The following is an 18210-nucleotide window of genomic DNA, read 5'->3' on the forward strand; positions in this document are numbered from 1 at the left end:
GACTTCTTTTAAAAACATTAAACTGACACCAAACTTGCACAGTAGTGTATGTAAAACAGCTACATTGACCCTCAGTATGTTGCATATTTCTTTCAATAATCTCAAAAATATTTTGCATTTCTAATCCAGTTGGGTGTAAAATTGTCTTTTGTTCAAAGTCTGACCAAACTCTGTCAAGTAATGCTAAAAAAGTCTTACCATATAATGAGATAAGAAGGCATTATATCTGGTTTATTCGTCACAATGAATATGGAAGATGAATTTGAGCACAATGCATTGTGGGATACAGTAATCCATGCAGTGTGCTCTGTTAGATACTGCACATTTTGCCACACTTTGTAGCTGATGTACTCTATGCATACAGTGCACACTTCACATACTATATACTGCAGAAATAGTAATATGCTAGTGAATGTGAATGCAGCCTTTGCTTTGTTGGTAAGCAGACTGCACTATGGCGGTGGTATGTATCGCCCCCTGTAGGGCACGAGATGTACTTCTTTTTCCTGTGGTTTGTTTAGCAGTCAAATTACTTAAACTGGGAATTTCATCAAAAGCTGGGGTAAATGAATGTCTAGTCCTGTTCCTGGAGATCTCCAACACACCTGTCTGTAATTATCAAGATCTTAATTAGCTGCTTCAGTTGTGTTTGATCAGGGTTGGAGCTGAACTTTGCAGGAAGGTAGATCCCAGGAACAGGATTCGGCACCACTGGTCTAGTCCATGTCCCAAAAAATTATATATGCATTCTCGCCTGAAACGAACTGGTTCTAAAAACAATTTCACAACTGACTTCTATAGAAAAGGAAGGAGGACTGACCAAGAGAAAGTGGCTTACGAACATGGGTTGCGGTTGTTACAAAACCATCTGTGGTATGAAGGTGAGTGATGGTCAGTGTAATTAAAATGTCTGGGTTGGATTTTAATGCTTGATCTCTCTCTTCTTCCACTTTCCTGTTTAAACTCACTACCAAAACAAACCCGGCATCATCTCAACAGAGGAGAATCTTGAAGCCAATCCAAAACCATGTTTACAGTTCTGGCAAACTGTTTTACGTTGACATATTTTACTCTGAAGCAGCTTTCCTGTTTGCATTATGAGTGTATGTTTCAGATCAGTTATTCTGGAGAGTTGTACAGTTCCTACAGACCTTCAGCTGTGTTTTTACATCAAGAAAATTAAATTACAGTATTTTAGGATAATAAAGATTTGTTGCATTATAAAAAAAATTGCCATTACCACAATGCATCCAGAAATTTTACTTGTTAGAAACAATCACCGCTTTTTAAAAAATATAAATATATATAAAACTTCTAAGATAATAAGTACATATTATTTTATAACATATAGTTATTTTATATATATATATATATATATATTATTGTATGTGTAGATAGATCAAATCTTACATGCAATGAGAATAAGATTACATTAGGGCGATAAGACTTTATTTTGGGAGATGTGAAAAAAATAATCAAGATATTTATGTTCTTTAATATAGGTTTCATTTTATTTTTATTTAAGCAAAATATAATTTATTATTTGGGGCATAATAATTTATTATTAAAGCTGCTATGCCTGATTATCACATACATGCTGTTTTAACCATTTAAATCATGCACATAATAAGGGGTGCCCACAATCGACAGGAAACGAGGGGATTGAATATCTCTTTGGATCTGTTTCAGTTCAAGGGCGAAGAGAGCAAGAGGGAGAGAGACAAATAGATGGGTGTCAAGTTGTCCTGTGAAAGCTTGTACCGGGACAGGAAGTTGACCTCGTTTGAAGAAGCAACTGGCTTCATTTAACAAAGACATAGACTATTTGATCCAGTGTACGCTATTCCAAACAATTTATTTATCTATCTTAATCTGAAGTTTAAGCGTTGATATTACTTTCACAGATAATTCTTCTCTTAAAAATAAAGGTTCATCTGTGGTTTCATGAAAAACCTTTAACATCCAGGGAATCTTTCCATTCCACGAAAGGTTCTTTAGTAAAATGTTCCTCACACTAACAAAAAATGGTTCTTTTTAGAACTGATCACACAAAGGTTCTTTGGGGAACTAAAAATGGTTCTTTATGGCAAAAATCCATTTTGGAACCTTTATTTTTAAGAGTGTAGTTATAATTAGACAAAAACATTTGTTGAGACAAACTTTGAAGTTGGCTTGAGAAAGCCTGACCAGAATGTTTGAAGAAGTTTTAAAAGCTTTGATTTTTTTAATGGTGTTCAGTTTGAAGTTTAAAGTAGTTTTAAAGCTTAAAGTTTGACGCTTCGATAGATAGATAGATAGATAGATAGATAGATAGATAGATTTTAGCATGTTGCTAGCATTAAGTAGCATGTTTTAACATGTCACTAGCATTAATTAACATGTTTTAACACATTGCTAACATGTTTTAGAACATTGCTAGCATGTTTTAACACATGTACTGCGTCCAAAATCGAATACTTCCCTATTATATAGTATGCAAAAAACAATACACAAAACAGTAGGCAAAAAGTCCCCGAATGACCTACTACTTCTGGCGAGATTCTGAAGTGTGCATACGATGGACACTTTACTATCCCATGAGGCCACGGGAGAGGATTTGTGAATAGAGCGACACAACTGATGCTGGTAGGTCACATGATAATGACAACATGGCAGATGTAGTACGTCCAGATTAGATTCATACTGCACACATTCATACTACAATTGAACATACTTTTTAACGGTCATGAAGTAAGTTCAAATTCAAATGTAGTATATACTCAGTACGCGATTTCAGACGCACCGTCCGTTACCATTAATTAGCATGTTGCTAGCATGAATTAGCATGTTTTTGCACATTGTTAGCATAATTTAACATGTCGCTAACATGATTTAACACACTGCTAGCATGTTTTAGCATGATAGATAGAAAAAACGTAAATTGGATCAGTTAGAAAAGATATCGCACACTAAATCAGAACAGTCTGAAGGTCTGACCCGAGTTTGGTAATTGTAGAGTTAAAGTTGACAGTAGAAGGAGTTAGAGTTAGAAATTTTAAATTTTAAAGTTTAAATAGCATTTCAGTAAGTTCGCTTTCTCAAGCCAACTTAATATTCAGTGTTTCCTCCCATTTATACTCACACAGCAGTGGTGTACCCGAAGGGTACTGATGGGTCAGTGTACATACAGTTACCATCCAACCTCTGTGCGACCCTCACCCAAACCACACCAAAGACCGGCCTGTGAGTGATTACGCAGTTTCACACACACATATACACACATTCAATCAGCTCCTTTAATCAGGATCTAACCACAAAAAGGCCAACCAGGGGTCGTTAGGTACCTTTTCTGATGACATCATCAGACTGCTGTGGGTAACCGGAGCTGGACCGGCACTGGCGGCAATACAGGGCCGTATATCACGGAGTTTCCCAATAACCGACTGTTGGTGGAACAGCCATTTATCAAATGAAAGGCCTAGCAGTGCAGTGTGTGTGTGTGTGTGTGTGTGCGTGGACTCAGATATAAACATAAGTAATCTGTTGAGGTAGCTTTAGCAGTGACAGGGCAGTCAATCAGGCCTCCGTCTACATGTCAGCCTGACAGTTTAACAGTTCACGGGAGATTTATTAGCCACGGGTCAGATCAAATAATATATCCCCAGTCTGCTCTTGTTTAGAATGACTTAGCTCTATTGATTAGAGTCACCCACGAGGCCCGGTCTGACATGGGCAGAGCTCACAGGAAACTGAGCTAAATTGCCAAACCACAACATATCATGCTTTGATAATTCAATGAGATGTTCTTCATCTATCATACAGTGAACGGCTACAGTGAAAGCTAGATCTTAAAGATGTCTTAAAGGGATAGTTTAGGAAAAAAAAAAAAAGATTGTCATTACTTTTTCTCTCATGACCTTCCAAGCCAGTATGTGATCAAACAGCTCATTTGCATACAAAAATGTAAGCCAGTCAAGCTCTAGAAAGGACCAAAATTTTTTAATAAATATTTCCATTTTTTTATATTTAATTTTTTACAGTTCAAAAATGAAAATAAACATGAAAAAGAATGACATGAGGATGAGTAAATGCTGACAAAAGTTTTTTTGGGGGTGAACGAGGAAGTTGACCTCGTAAAAATAAATGAATAAATAAATAAAAATAAGACTAAAAGAAATAAATAGATTAAAATATTCAACAATATAAATACATAAATTAAAATAAATAAATGAGTAAACAATAAAATGAGTTAGGATAGATTAGGATAAGTAAGTAAATTAATTAACTAATTAATTAAAAATAAATAATATCCCGCAATAAAATTAATTAATAAAAACCAGACTAAAATAGATTAAAAATTTTAAATTAATTAATTAATTAATAAAATGAAATGATTAAAATATCATTTCATTTCATTGTTTAAATTTCACTGTTTATAAATGAAAATTTAAAATAAATAAACAATAAAATGAGATAGATTAGGATAAGTAAATTAACTAATTAATTGAAATAAATGAATAAATAATACATTTAGTAGAATAAATACATGATACATGAGTAGAAAAAAATCTTAATAGCCTATAGAAATTAAATATTTTCCAGATAATAATATTTTAAATTGGTATAGTTTATAGTATACCAGTTTAAATTAGTATAAATTCGGTCTTAAAGGGTTAGTTAACCCAAAAATGAAAATAATGTCATTAATTACTCACCCTCATGTCGTTCTACACCTGTAAGACCTTCGTTTATCTTTGGAACACAAATTATGATATTTTTGATCAAATCCGATGGTTCAGTGAGGCCTCCATAGACAGCAATAACACTCCCTTTTTCAATGCCCAGAAAGCTACTAAAAACATATTTAAAACAGTTCATGTGACTACAGTGGTTCAACTCTATTATTATAAAGCGACGAGAATACTTTTTGTGTGCCAAAAATAACAAAATAGTGACTTTATTCCACAATATCTAGTGATGGGCGATTTTTAAAACACTGCTTCATGAAGCTTCGAAGCTTTACGAATCATTTGTTTCGAATCAGTGATTCGAAGCGCATTTCAAACTGCCAAAGTCACGTGAACTATTGAAGTTTTAAAACACTTATGACGTAATGAAGCCTCGATAACTGAGATCATGTGATTTTGGCACTCTGAACCACTGACTCGAAACAAATGATTCGCAAAGAATCGAAGCTTCATGAAGCAGTGTTTTGAAATCGCCCATCACTAGATATTGTGGAATAAAGTCGTTATTTTGTTATTTTTGGCACACAAAAAGTATTCTCGTCACTTTATAATATTAAGCTTAAACCACTGTAGTCACATGAACTGTTTTAAATATGTTTTTAGTAGCTTTCTGGGCGTTGAAAAAGGGAGTGTTATTGCTGTCTATGGAGGCCTCACTGAACCATCGGATTTGATCAAAAATATCTTAATTTGTGTTCTGAAGATCAACGAAGGTCTTATGGATGTGGAACGACATTAGGGTGAGTAATTAATGACAGAATTTTCATTTTTGGGTGAACTAACCCTTTAATGCATGAAAATACATAGTTGCCTTTTAAATTTGGGGATTGCAGTCCCTTGCATGAGGATGATAATATTTGGGGTCTAAAAGATTGAAAATCCCTTTAAGGTGCAAATAATTTTGACTACCAGTTTGAACAGTAATGAATCATCCAACTTTCTGTTAAAGAAACAGCTTGGTATGACATCAAACGGATGTTCATTTTCACTTAACCTCCGCGAGGTCGATCACGTGAGCCTTTAAATTTATGTTGAGCTCCTGCAGCCATTTCCTGTGTTACATTACCCTGAAATAACACTGAACCTTTGCAGTGGTGCCGTCTACAAGCAAAATCATTGCAAGAAACCTAAACATTAACATTTAAATACATTACTGAGTTGACACATTCTGTATTATGACATTTAGACAATGTAATCACTCCATAAGTACAATAGGAAAACAGATCTGACAAGCTAAGATCACTATCAACCATTATTTGGACACAGTTCATTTCAGAAAGCACACACACACACACACACACACACACACACAAGTGTACAGACACTTTTCTACAGTTACTGACCTGCACTGACACAGACGGACAGTGAAAGCCATGCAGTCTCTAGACTTTTGTCAGTCTGACAACAAGAAATCAGAAAATAGACTATGGTACTATTTGTCACTGGTGCAAAATCATATCAATAATAAATGAATAGCCTAAGATCTCCCTCAAGCAAGTTTTTGGATTCTTTTTGTCGTATTTTTGATGACAGTGGTTTCCAGCACATTGTTGAAGCAGCTTTATTGTAGTAAAACTAAGTGCAAGTGTGTGTAACTATAATATTTTGATATCTGCTATAGTTTAGTTACAATAATATGTGTATTCTGCACGGGAAAGATCCCATGAATTCCTATTTAAATGACTGGATTTCGACTGAAAATCGACAAACAAAATGTGTACTATATTACTTGAACCATATTATTTAACAGAAGATTTATTTATTCTTCCTATTATTATTTATTAGCTATTATTGATGTTGTTGTTGCAGCATCATGTCTAAGAAAACCCCTTGCTCATGAAAATCACTGTAAAACACTGCATGTCTTGGCTCATTACTTGAATTACTAATTTTATTTGCCATTGTTTTGTTAAAAAAACAAAATGTAGCAGCCTACATTTTTTTTTCAATTAAGTTACATTTCACGTGAAACAACCGCTCTGCGTTCATTCAACCAGACTTATAAGCAACATTTGATAAACTATTAGTCTTTAGTAGCTTTTTTAAGTTATTTAATTCTTTCATTATACAGCTATGTTGTTATTATTTGTTGTTAATAAAGATTGTATGCGTAGCAGCTACGCACATCTGATGTCCTCGAGCACATTTCCGCAATGAATCCTGGGAGGAACTGTGTCTTTGGCGGAATGTTTGAACAATTTTTTATTCAAATCACTCCAGGCTCATGATGGGAATGAAAAGCAAAAATAATATAACACCAACTCGGTGATATATTGCGCCGTAGACATTCCGGATAATCCAACAACATGGAGGGCAGAGGCAGTCAGGAACGTGAGCAAACTGAAATCGCCAAACTGACGCAGATGAAGTCGAAAGTAAACAGACTGAGACGGAGCCCTAAAGCAGCGACACTGAACCCCGGGCAGATCCGTAACACAAGTACCAACCCACCCGAAAAACAGACACTAATGTGCTTCGTGGCTTTATGTCATATGTAACTGATTCCTGAAAGCGCCAGCTTTTTCTATGTGTTAGGCTATATTGTTTACCGTCGAGTCATACCTGTTGTGTATGTCTTTCAGATTTTTGTAACTTAAAAATTTTGAATTTGTGTTGTAATTTAATAAACTTTTTTTTTAAAAAAAAAAAATAGTAGACCAAACTTTAAGAAAAGTGCTCTGGTCAAGCGGAGACCTCAACTTGATGTTTTACATTATTTTTATTGAACCGTCTTTTGACATTTTATCAAATAGGCCTATATGGTGTGGGCATGAAAATGTAAGATTAGCATAGTAGTAAAGTCCCACATATAAAAGCACTATAAAGTTTTTAGTTTCTGCATTAGGTGATTAAAATGCATTGCAAAACCATCAGATGCAGCCATGTTTCTTTATTAAAGCAGGTGTTTTTGTGTTTTATAGCAGAGTTCAAGACTCCTACACGTCCAGCAAGAGGCCAGTTCAGAAGACTGATAGCTGACGACTCCCCCAGCAACGATCCTGATTCTCATCAGGATATTATATGGGATACGACATCTCCGTCACCCATTCGACATGGTAATAATGTCTATTGGAATTGTGCATCTCTTTAAACATGCAGGATCAAAGCATGACAAAGTATTTATTTTCAGGTCGTGGACAAAGGAGAGCTGCAAATGTCAGACCGGTGGATATATCGGACATTGCCAATCGGATCGCTCCAAAGGTTTGCTCGAGGAGCATGAACTGCCACAATGCTTATGTTTTCAGTTCAACATGTCTCTAGTGTATTGTCATTTCTTTGTTTATAGAATGGAAGACTAGAAGAAGCGGACTCATCTTTACTGCAGTGGATTGGAGATAGTGCCATTCCCTGCACACCAGAAGTACGGCAAGCCAAAGTCAAGCCCGCGCCGACAAAGTAAGCCACTGTTCTGTAGGAGTGGGAATCTTTAGGCACGTTCGCACCATTCGATTCTGGCAGTGTCATAAAATTTGACATACAGCAGTGTGACTTCTGCTACGACAAGTGTCAAATCAAAAACCAATAGGAGAGCAGAGCCTGATGACACAATTAGTGAGACAACAACAAAACACCACTCACTCCACACACATCGTCTTCGTTTTTTCCCCCCAGTTTCCTTTTCAAGAGAAGAATGAACGCTAGAGATTGAGAACGTTTACGTTCACACCAGTATGCAGATAACTCCCAAAAATCCACCTAGTGAAATAACCTGTTGTCCAGGTTTACATGCAAACCAATAACCTGACAACGCAAGTAAACCGCGTTTACAAGACTTTATTAATAAATCAGGTTATTTCCCAGTAGTGAGGTCAAAATGTAATAATTTGCGTATCTGACGCCGAGTATTTCATTTATGTCGGTTGTGATGTTAAATAAAGCATTAAAAATCGAAGAAAAGTCAGCATGTCAGCAGGAAACTTATGGTTCATATATGATCCTCTCATGCAGTTACAGATGCAGCATTTTTATCAGATGCAGAGTCTGAGTTTGCAACATATTTCCTCCTCACTTACTGCAAAACGCTCGCTCTGTCTGGATGCGCTTAAATCTGCAGTAAGGATGCACATGTGCACTTCAATAAGCCGACAGAAAGCAGGTTAATGCATTTACATGCTGGAAGAAATTGGCTAGCCACAATTTCAATCACATGCAGTGCATCTCACATCACTGAACATGTCATGGATTGATGAAGTAAAACTCCAAACGAGTCTTCTCGCATGTGTCTATTTTTAATGCATCTTTACTGTCGTACAGTCTGACATTAATGACAGCTGAGATCCCACAGTGTGACATGACGGGGATCATGTTCGTACAGCCTGACAAGCAAGTCGTAAAAGACTAATATAAATCATACAGGTGCACCTGGCTTAATGGTGCGTCTCAATCAGCTCCCTAGTTCAGTTGTCAGGGCACTGATCACAGAGTCATCCATTTTAAGGGCTGTCTCAATTGCAAAATCCTTCCAGTGCACTGGAACGTTCACTTCCTGAAAAATCCCACAGTGCACCGCAAAAACCAGGGACGATCGATGCTCACTATGCTCCCTTACTGGGAATTGTCACATTTCGCGAAAAATAAAACGCATGAGCCAACTCAATAAATATAATGACACGTGATAGAAGATTTGAAAAGACAAACCTTTTTTTTTTTTCTTTCTTTTTTTATGTCAGCATAAACACACATCGCTATATGATATGACACTGAGATATAAAATTACTTGTACCTTTATATATATATGTGATATATCCCAGCAACTGTGTATAATCTAGTTAATCTTGCTGTAGATTCAATGGAAAAATTGTTTATATATTAAATAACTAATGCATATCTTTTGAATTATATGGTGATTTAATACTTTACAAATTAAACATACCTTGTTATATTATTATTGTTGTTGTTGTTATATATTATTATTAATATTAAAAATGTAGTTACATTAATTTTATTGTACTTTATTATATTATATTGTTTTCTCTTTTTATTTGGAACTTAATGGACAATCCAAAAGATGTAATTATTTGACAGGCACAAACCGCTTCAGATTGTCAAATACTATAATGCAGCAAGGAGTGATGATGTTCCTACATTTTATGCATCAACTACCCATTTATGGTAAATGGTACAGAAAAGTGAAGATGTATCATATTTATTTAGTCATTGTTCATATTCATCTAAATTCTGCTGTTTTGTATGTCGCAGACAGAGCACTGTAGAAGATCTAATGCGGCTGGCGAAGCGCTTTGACTTCAACATGAGGCAAGATGAAGCTCAAGAACAGAGCTCAGATGCAACAGGTTCAGAAAGTGCCGTGAAGCAAGAGCCGCCACATGTCGATCGATTCACAACAGCTCACAACGGTTCTGCCGTGAAGAGTGCTGCTCTAGAACCCAATGAGAACCCTGTTGATGAAAGAGGGCTTAATCAGGAGATGGATGATGACCTTGATTTCCTTTTTGATGGGCCGACTCAGCAGCTCAGCGGGCGTCTCAGTCAGGCGTCGAGTTTTCATACTCAGGATGTCCCTGAGAGAAATGTTGTGAAAGCCTGTGATTCACAAAGAGGTTCTTCGTTCTGTACGAAAGCAAACAGTGACAGTAAACAAGTTAAGAACGCTGATGATTTTGATGACGATTGGAACAGCGACGGTTTACTTGATGACTCATTGCTGTTGGAGATGACGCAAAACCCAGATCTGTTTGCTGCACCGCAGTACAGTTCAACACAAATACAAACTCACAAGAATCAAACTGCCTTAAGTGTAATGTCAAACAAACCACAAGAAGCTAAAAATGATGTTAAATGTGGCACATTTCAAGGGCAAAAGACGAAAAGTGAACAAACATTTCAGCTGGACTCTCGGATAGAGGCAAAGCCTGTTGGAGGGTTGCCTAGAATTGAAAATCACATGGAAAATAATTGCACAAATAAGGTTTTTCCCATGAGTAAAGCTTTGCCGGTTGCTCCAAGTTGCTTTAATGCCAATCAGAACCAGCAATATCAGCACAATACACAAGTACGACAGCATCAGGTTATTCAAAATTCATCTGAACTCAACAATGTTCATTTCCATTCAAACACCAAAGAGATGCTGCCCTCCACCGGCCTCAGCACTTCTCTTCATTCGAAGCCGCCTAGCACGCACCAAAATCCAAACTCTGGAGGTGTTAAACAAAGAGAAGAGGATGCTGTTACAGGCCAAGATGGCTTCAGTGATGTTTTAGATGAAGACCTGGACTCCTTTTTTGCATCTGATGACATCTGGGATGACGGCGTCGAGGACGATGATCTGTTTTGTGAAGCGTGTGATAATCTTGAGGAGTTATCTGGCAACACTGAAACCCCAGGCACAAACGGCCAACACAACACCACAAAAGCACCACAAAACAAACTGTATGAAACGACCAGTCAGCAAACGGTATTTGCTCATCCTTATCCACCCAAAAGGCCGGCTGCTAATGTTTCCATGTCCAGTGCAAACACATCAGCTTCTCTGTACAGGCAGAAAGCTCATGCTGCGAGTTCTGGGCCTACAGGACTCGGCTCTAATGTGTCATGTGACGCAACAAGACCATCTGGCCCCTCAAGTAATGGACCGTATAAATTTAAACAGGTGAGCAGCTCCTCTGTGGTGGGACATGGGACCTGTGCTGCTGCCCCCACAGCGCAGGGTCACGAGAGGGGCGTGCTGGCTGTCCTCCAATCAGATGTGAGAATATCAGACAGTCACCAGTTCAAAAAGCCATACACGGACTCGCTCAGGTCTGCGCCGGGCCTCACCAAAGGTACAGTAAATGTTACATGCTCTTTGTTTTATTGTGATTGCAAGTGGTATTTAGGGGTATGTTTGTATGGAAGTTTGTTTCCGCCACTGAATAAAAAAAAAAAAAAGGTGATTGCGACCTTTTTTCTCGCAATTGTAATTTGCGAGTTGCGAGTTATAAAGTCAGAATTGCGAGATATAAATATCTTGAGTTTATATCTCGCAATTCTGACTTCTTTTCTCAGAATTGCAATTGCAAAAGTCCAATTCTGAGGGGAAAAATACTGGCTTTTTTCTCAGAATTGCACGTTTATATCTCATAATTGTATAACTCACAATTGCGAGATATAAAGTCACAATTTGAGAAAAAAATTCAGAATTGCGAGTTTATATCTTGCATTTCTGACTTTAAAACACGAAATTCTGAGTTTATATCACGCAATTTCAAGCTTATATCACGCAAATCTGACTTTTTTTCTCGCAATTGCGAGTTTACATCTTGCAATTCTGACTTTTTTCTCAGATTTGTAATATAAACTCAGAATTGCGAGTTATAAAGTCAGAATTGCGAGATATAAACTTACAATTGCGAGTTATAAAGTCAGAATTGCGAGATAATCTCGAGTTTATATCTTGCAATTCTGACTTTTTTCCTCACAATTCTTTCTTCTTTTCTCAGAATTGTAATTGTGAGTTATAAAGTATAAAGTCCAATTCTGAGGGAAAAAACTGGCTTTTTTCTCAGAATTGCAAATTTATATCTCACAATTCTGACTTTATAACTCGCAATTGTGTGAACATAAGTCATAATTGCGAGATATAAATTTAACAATTAATTTAATACAATTTGAGAAAAAAAGTCAGAATTGCAAGTTTATATCTCGCATTTCTGACCATATTACACGAAATTCTGAGTTTATATCACGCATTTGCTTTTTTATATATTAGAATTCTGACTTTATATCAGTTTATCGAGTTTATATCACACAATTCTGATTTTTATATCACGCAGTTGCGACTTTATATCACAATTTTGACTTTATAACTCGGAATTGCGAGTTTATATTGCAACTCTGACTTTATATCCCGCAATTCTGACTTTATAACGCGCAATTCTGAATTTATATCACGCAATTCTGACTTTATAACTCACAATTGCGAGTTTATATCACAATTGCGAGAAAAAAGTTGCAATCACCTTTTTTCTTTTTTATTCAGTAGTGGAAACAAGCTTCCATATGTATGTTATCTTTATTTTTAATTATTAAAAATGTCTAAGAAGTAAAATACTGTCTATCTAGGAGTTACATACACATATAGGCAATGCAATTTATTTATAAAGCACATGTGCTATACAATTCTTAAACATGAAAAAAGCAAACATACTAATAGCGTATATATAATATTTGATATAAATATATTATTCACTACTGTTCAAAAGTTTGAAGTCGGTACAATTTTTTAAAATGTCTCTTAAATAATAAAAAAAGATTTTTTTTTTTTTTTTTTATATACTAAAAAACAAAACAAAACAAAAAAACCTTGTTTGCGTTATATTCACTCAATATCTGACTTGAATCAGTGTTTCCAAAATATATTGTCTGTTTAATTTCAAACTCTCCTGAAGTGTTGCTTATCCAGTGTGTGTTTCTGTAGATGTGTGTAAGTCTGGAGCCGTGAAGTGCAGTGATGCTGAGATCGAGAGGAAGAAGCAGCAGGCTATGGAGAGACGGAGACTCAAGATGCTGACCAATCAGAACCTCAGAGCTCCTGTTTGATTCCGCGTTACTATGGAGATGTACAACAAAACAAACCTGCAGGATTCTATGCCTATATAAAGAGTTACTGTCTACATCACAACTGTTCCTGTTATACACAACAAATCTTTGCAGTTTCATGGATCTAATTTTCCTGCATCATGCTGCTTGTTTGTGGACAAGCTGTTATCAAAACTCTGTAGGAACAATGGCTTTCGTTGCTTTAAGGGCCATTCTTATGTATAGATTAGAACATTTGACTGCTCAGAAAATTAAATGCTGATCTAAGTCATGTGTTTTGCCATCAACGTTTCTGTTTGGGCATCAGAGAACAGATCCTAGATCAACACTATTGTTTTTTTGATAAACATGTATGATGATCTCAATAGATCCCCATTGGTTATTACTAGAAAATCAGGAGTAGCTGCCTTTTTCACTTAAGTCACTTTTATGCAGATTTTATGCATTTCTAAGTAAGTTGTATAATAAATATTTTCCTTCAATCTTTTATTTTCACAATGCTTAAAGTAAAGCACTCTTGTTCAGTTTATAATGAAGAAGACATTTTAAAAATGTTGGTTGGTTGATTTTATTGTTTTTGTCAATTTGAGTGTTAAAATAAGAAGCCCAGAATAATAAAGTGACTTCAAGTAAGTGATGTACAGTATTTGAGTTGGAACTGTCATTGTAATTAAGCCAATATTAAATAATTTTTAAAAATCCTGTATTTTTCATCTACATGCATAGTTTCAGTTGTTATACGAGCCACATCGAGAGCAGCAGATTGATATGGCCGCATTGACAATTATTCATAATGCATTTATTTCAGGTTCCCACAGTCATGAAACATTCATTTTAGAAATTTGATACTGGGTTTTCCAGGCCTGGTCAAGTCATTGAAATAAAGTCATGGAAAAGTAATGGATGTCATTAATAGAAATTATATTGCTTGAGTGTAGGAGACTGACTGAACCACTGTAGTCAAGTGGACTATTTTAACAATGTCTTTACTACCTTTCTGGACCTTGAAAGTGGTAATTAAATAGCTGTCTATGGAGGGCCAGAAAGCTCATGATTTCATCAAAAATATCTTAATTTGTGTTCCGATGGTCTTATGGGTTTGGAACGACATGAGGGTGAGTAATTAATGACATAATTTTCATTTTTGGGTGAACTAACCCTTTAAATGATTTTTAAACATCCTTATCCTGTTATTTGCATTTTCAGGTTGCCTATCTGACCAATACCATGTACTCAAGTACAAACTTGCAGGTAAACAGGTGCAAGAGTGTGTAAGGCCTCTCAGTCGGGCTGTTTCTCATCATTAGCTCTCTGACACCTGTATGACGCCGCTGTCCTCGGACACCTGCGGCACACATGAGTGCTCTTGAAAGTCGAGTCTTGTTATCAGCCTGCCGGTGTGTAACTGTAGCTAGCGCACAGAACTATGAAAAGCCCCCGCGGCCCGGGGATGCGGTTTCACCTGACCAGCCGAGCGTCCAGGCACTTACCTGGACCATGTGTTGACTGAACTCTGATGAGGACAGCATGAATGGAGCGTTCTGGTGAGCTTCATGTCGTACATGCAGAGATTAGTGTGTGTTTTGATATGGGCTGACCTGAGGATTACATAGCTGAAGTCAAAGGTCTACATCTATGCTTCATTAACCACTAGTTCCCTAACAAGTACACACATTAGGTTGATGTGACTGCTGTTAAAGCTGAAAAATGTTTCCATTTACACCAGTTCGGTAGCTTGTCACATTTTTGAGGCAGATCGTGTCTGGTGTAATGTGAGCTTTAGAATTACATCGTCATGGAAAACCTGGAAATTGTACAATTATGATTCCCAAACCTGACAAAAAGTAACAATGATTTACATCTTTAAAAAAAAAAAAAAATTGTCTGACTGGAGAATTGTGATTTGTAATCTTTCCCAAATGATTGGAAAAAGTCATGGAAAGTCAGAAAGTCTGGGAACTTTGATGACAGTATTTTCTTTTATTTATAATAAGTCTATTGTCTACATACTAAGAGCTTTATATTTTTGACTATATATAATTTTGATATATTAATACTTAAATATATTAATATAATACTAATATAACTTGTTTTATGTTTAACATTATAGAAATTAATCATCTTTATTCATATATTATTTTTTTTATTTGACATATAGGTTAATTATAAAACAGGACAGGAATAAATATGAATTTCTTCAAATATGAAAGAATGAAGTTATAATATATATATTATGAGCACTGACAGGAGAAGTGAATAACACTGATCATCTCTTCATCACAGCACCTGTTAGTGGGTAGGATATATTAGGCAGCAAGTGAACATTTTGTCCTCAAAGTTGATGCGTTAGAAGCAGGAAAAATACGCAACTGTAAGGATTTGAGCGAGTTTGACAAGGGCCAAATTGTGATGGCTAGACGACTGGATCAGAGCATCTCCAAAACTGCAGCTCTTGTGGGGTGTTCCCGGTCTGCAGTGGTCAGTATCTATCAAAAGTGGTCTAAGGAAGGAACAGTGGTGAACCGGCGACAGGGTCATGGGTGACCAAGGCTCATTGATGCACGTGGAGAGCGAAGGCTGGACCTTGTGGTCCAATCCGACAGACGAGCTACTGTAGCTCAAACTGCTCGAGAAGTTATTGCTGGTTCTGATAGAAAGGTGTCAGAATACACAGTGCATCGCAGTTTGTTGCGTATGGGACTGCATAGCCGCAGACCAGTCAGGGTGCCCATGCTGACCCCTGTCCACCGCCAAAAGTGCCAACAGTGGGCACGTGAGCATCAGAACTTGAGAAGGTGGTCTGGTCTGGTGAATCACGTTTTCTTTTACATCACGTGGATGGACGGGTGCGTGTGCGTCTCTTACCCGGGGAACACATGGCACCAGGATGCACTATGGGAAGAAGGCAAGCCGGCGGAGGCAGTGTGATGCTTTGGGCAATGTTCTGCTGGGAAACCTTGGGTCCTGCCATCCATGTGGATGTTACTTTGACACGTACCACCTACCTAAGCATTGTTGCAGACCATGTACACCCTTTCATGGAAACAGTATTCCCTGGTGGCTGTGGCCTCTTTCAGCAGGATAATGCTCCCTGCCACAAAGCAAAAATGGTTCAGGAATGGTTTGAGGAGCACAACAACGAGTTTGAGGTGTTGACTTGGCCTCCAAATTCCCCAGATCTCAATCCAATGGAGCATCTGTAGGATGTGCTGAACAAACAAATCCGATCCATGGAGGCTCCACCTCACAACTTACAGGACTTAAAGGATCTGCTGCTAACATCTTGGTGTCAGATACCACAGCACACCTTCAGGGGTCTAGTGGAGTCCTCAACAGATCAGGGCTGTTTTGGCAGCAAAAGGGGGACCAACACAATATTAGGAAGGTGGTCATAATGTTATGCCTGATCGGTGTATACACGCCATACATCTTTCCAGCACAGGCAATAAACAAAGTGTGAATGGAAATAAGTCAATAAATTCAAGTCAGTTGTGTTTGTTAGGGAAATATAAAGTGTTTTCTAGTCATGTAAAAGTTATGGATCTTTTTATAATGATTATGCATTTTTCTAGTCACACGCTCATAGATCTAATTGGCTAAATATTGCTTTTCTGTAGGGCAGAATATGCTTAGTGAATCAGTATGAGTCGGTTCATTTCAAAGCATCTATCAGACTCAGAACGGTTCATAGTGAATCAGTCTGAATTTGAATTGTTTTTAAAAGCCTTATCATTAATGTCTTTAAAAAACATGGAAATTCACTGGTCAAATGTGTAACCCATAGGAATACTTGCAAATTCTGTGTAAGAGACTGCACCATTTATCCCCGTATTACATTTTGTTGCTCCATTTACAGCCCGTCTGGCCTTCCGTCGCCAGCACATGGAGAGAGATGGAGAACAGGTTTAAACTGAAGCAACAGTATCCTCACTGTCCTTTTGTCTGCTCGATAAACATGCTTATCAGCAGCCTGTGTGCAGGAATAAAGTCACCCGAGAATACACCTGAACTCCAGCTGAACCCGCTCTCCTCTCTGCTTTACTCCGATTCTCTCACTTTCATCAATTATTCTCCTTCCCAATCAGTACGGACACCGATACAAAAATATCAATCGCTGTCCCAGACGCCGGGCCTGAGAAATGCCAACCTGTGAGGCCAAGACTATTGTCCTACTGGGGCACAGATTCTGGAAGTGGATCAGTGTCCTCTGGTGTGTATGCATGTGTGTGGGAAATAGCAGTATGTGTGTGTGTGTGTGTGTGTTGTAATTGATAGATGTTCTAATTTGTCTGTTGTGCTTCACCTGATGCTGACTGATAGGGCCGGTCTTGAATCTCTCCTGCAGAAAGATCCTGTACAGGACTCGGTTTCTGTGAGGAAAGAAATGACGTGTTGGAAAATGTCTGTTGTAAGTTTACCCTATGGTTTAAATAAAGTGTCGTTACTAGGGTTTTGCATATCATATTTGGTTTTTTTTGAGGATTTATTCTGAGTCAGCAATTAATAGACTACAAAAGGTGTTCTGTACTGAATATCAGCATGTCCATTTATGATTTATGTAAGTAAGCTGGTCCTCCAAAGATCTCTGATGTAAAGTGACTCAAACATCATTATGTACTGTCTGAAATCTTTATCTGCTGTTTTGGAACGACTTTTAAAGATCCCCTTACAAAAAAATAACTACAGTATAACTGAAGTAATATTTTACAAGGGGTTTTGCTTGCCGACCAACTGAAAACCAAGCAGTTTAAACAAGCTAACAAACCAGCTTAGGCTGCTTCAACTTGATGTCTTTACCAGGGAAATGTGTTGTAAAGCAACAGACTACTGAGATAACGTCTCTCTCTCTCTCTCTCTCTCTCTCTCTCTCTCTCTCTCTCTCTCTCTCTCTCTCTCTCTCTCTCTCTCTCTCTCTCTCTCTCTCTCTCTCTCTCTCTCTCTC

General features: G+C 37.2%; 1 protein-coding gene across 2 annotated transcripts; it reads left to right on the forward strand.

Moving 5' to 3' along the window:
• Positions 1-401: 401 nt before the first annotated feature.
• On the forward strand, positions 402-13972 carry etaa1a (ETAA1 activator of ATR kinase a). Of its 2 annotated transcripts, none has more exons than XM_051898691.1 (6): positions 402-881; positions 7649-7783; positions 7858-7931; positions 8017-8126; positions 9930-11512; positions 13147-13972. In XM_051898691.1, exons 1-6 carry the CDS (start codon positions 743-745, stop codon positions 13266-13268), a joined length of 2163 nt encoding a protein of 720 aa, XP_051754651.1. In that variant the 5' UTR covers positions 402-742; the 3' UTR covers positions 13269-13972. The 2 variants fall into 2 exon arrangements, with proteins under 2 accessions (XP_051754651.1, XP_051754655.1); XM_051898695.1 differs by lacking the exon at positions 402-881 and adding an exon at positions 6848-7166.
• The last annotated feature ends 4238 nt before the right edge of the window (positions 13973-18210 follow it).

Source organism: Ctenopharyngodon idella, chromosome 1, assembly GCF_019924925.1.
Source record: "Ctenopharyngodon idella isolate HZGC_01 chromosome 1, HZGC01, whole genome shotgun sequence".
In the NCBI taxonomy this organism is placed as follows: domain Eukaryota; kingdom Metazoa; phylum Chordata; class Actinopteri; order Cypriniformes; family Xenocyprididae; genus Ctenopharyngodon; species Ctenopharyngodon idella.

Excerpts from the sequence above, each read along its gene's own strand:
- etaa1a (XM_051898691.1), top strand. The coding sequence starts at position 743 with ATGCATTCTCGCCTGAAACGAACTGGTTCTAAAAACAATTTCACAACT. Across the intron at positions 8,127-9,929 it reads GTCAAGCCCGCGCCGACAAA|ACAGAGCACTGTAGAAGATC; the intron begins GTAAGCCACTGT and ends TGTATGTCGCAG. Across the intron at positions 11,513-13,146 it reads TGCGCCGGGCCTCACCAAAG|ATGTGTGTAAGTCTGGAGCC; the intron begins GTACAGTAAATG and ends GTGTTTCTGTAG.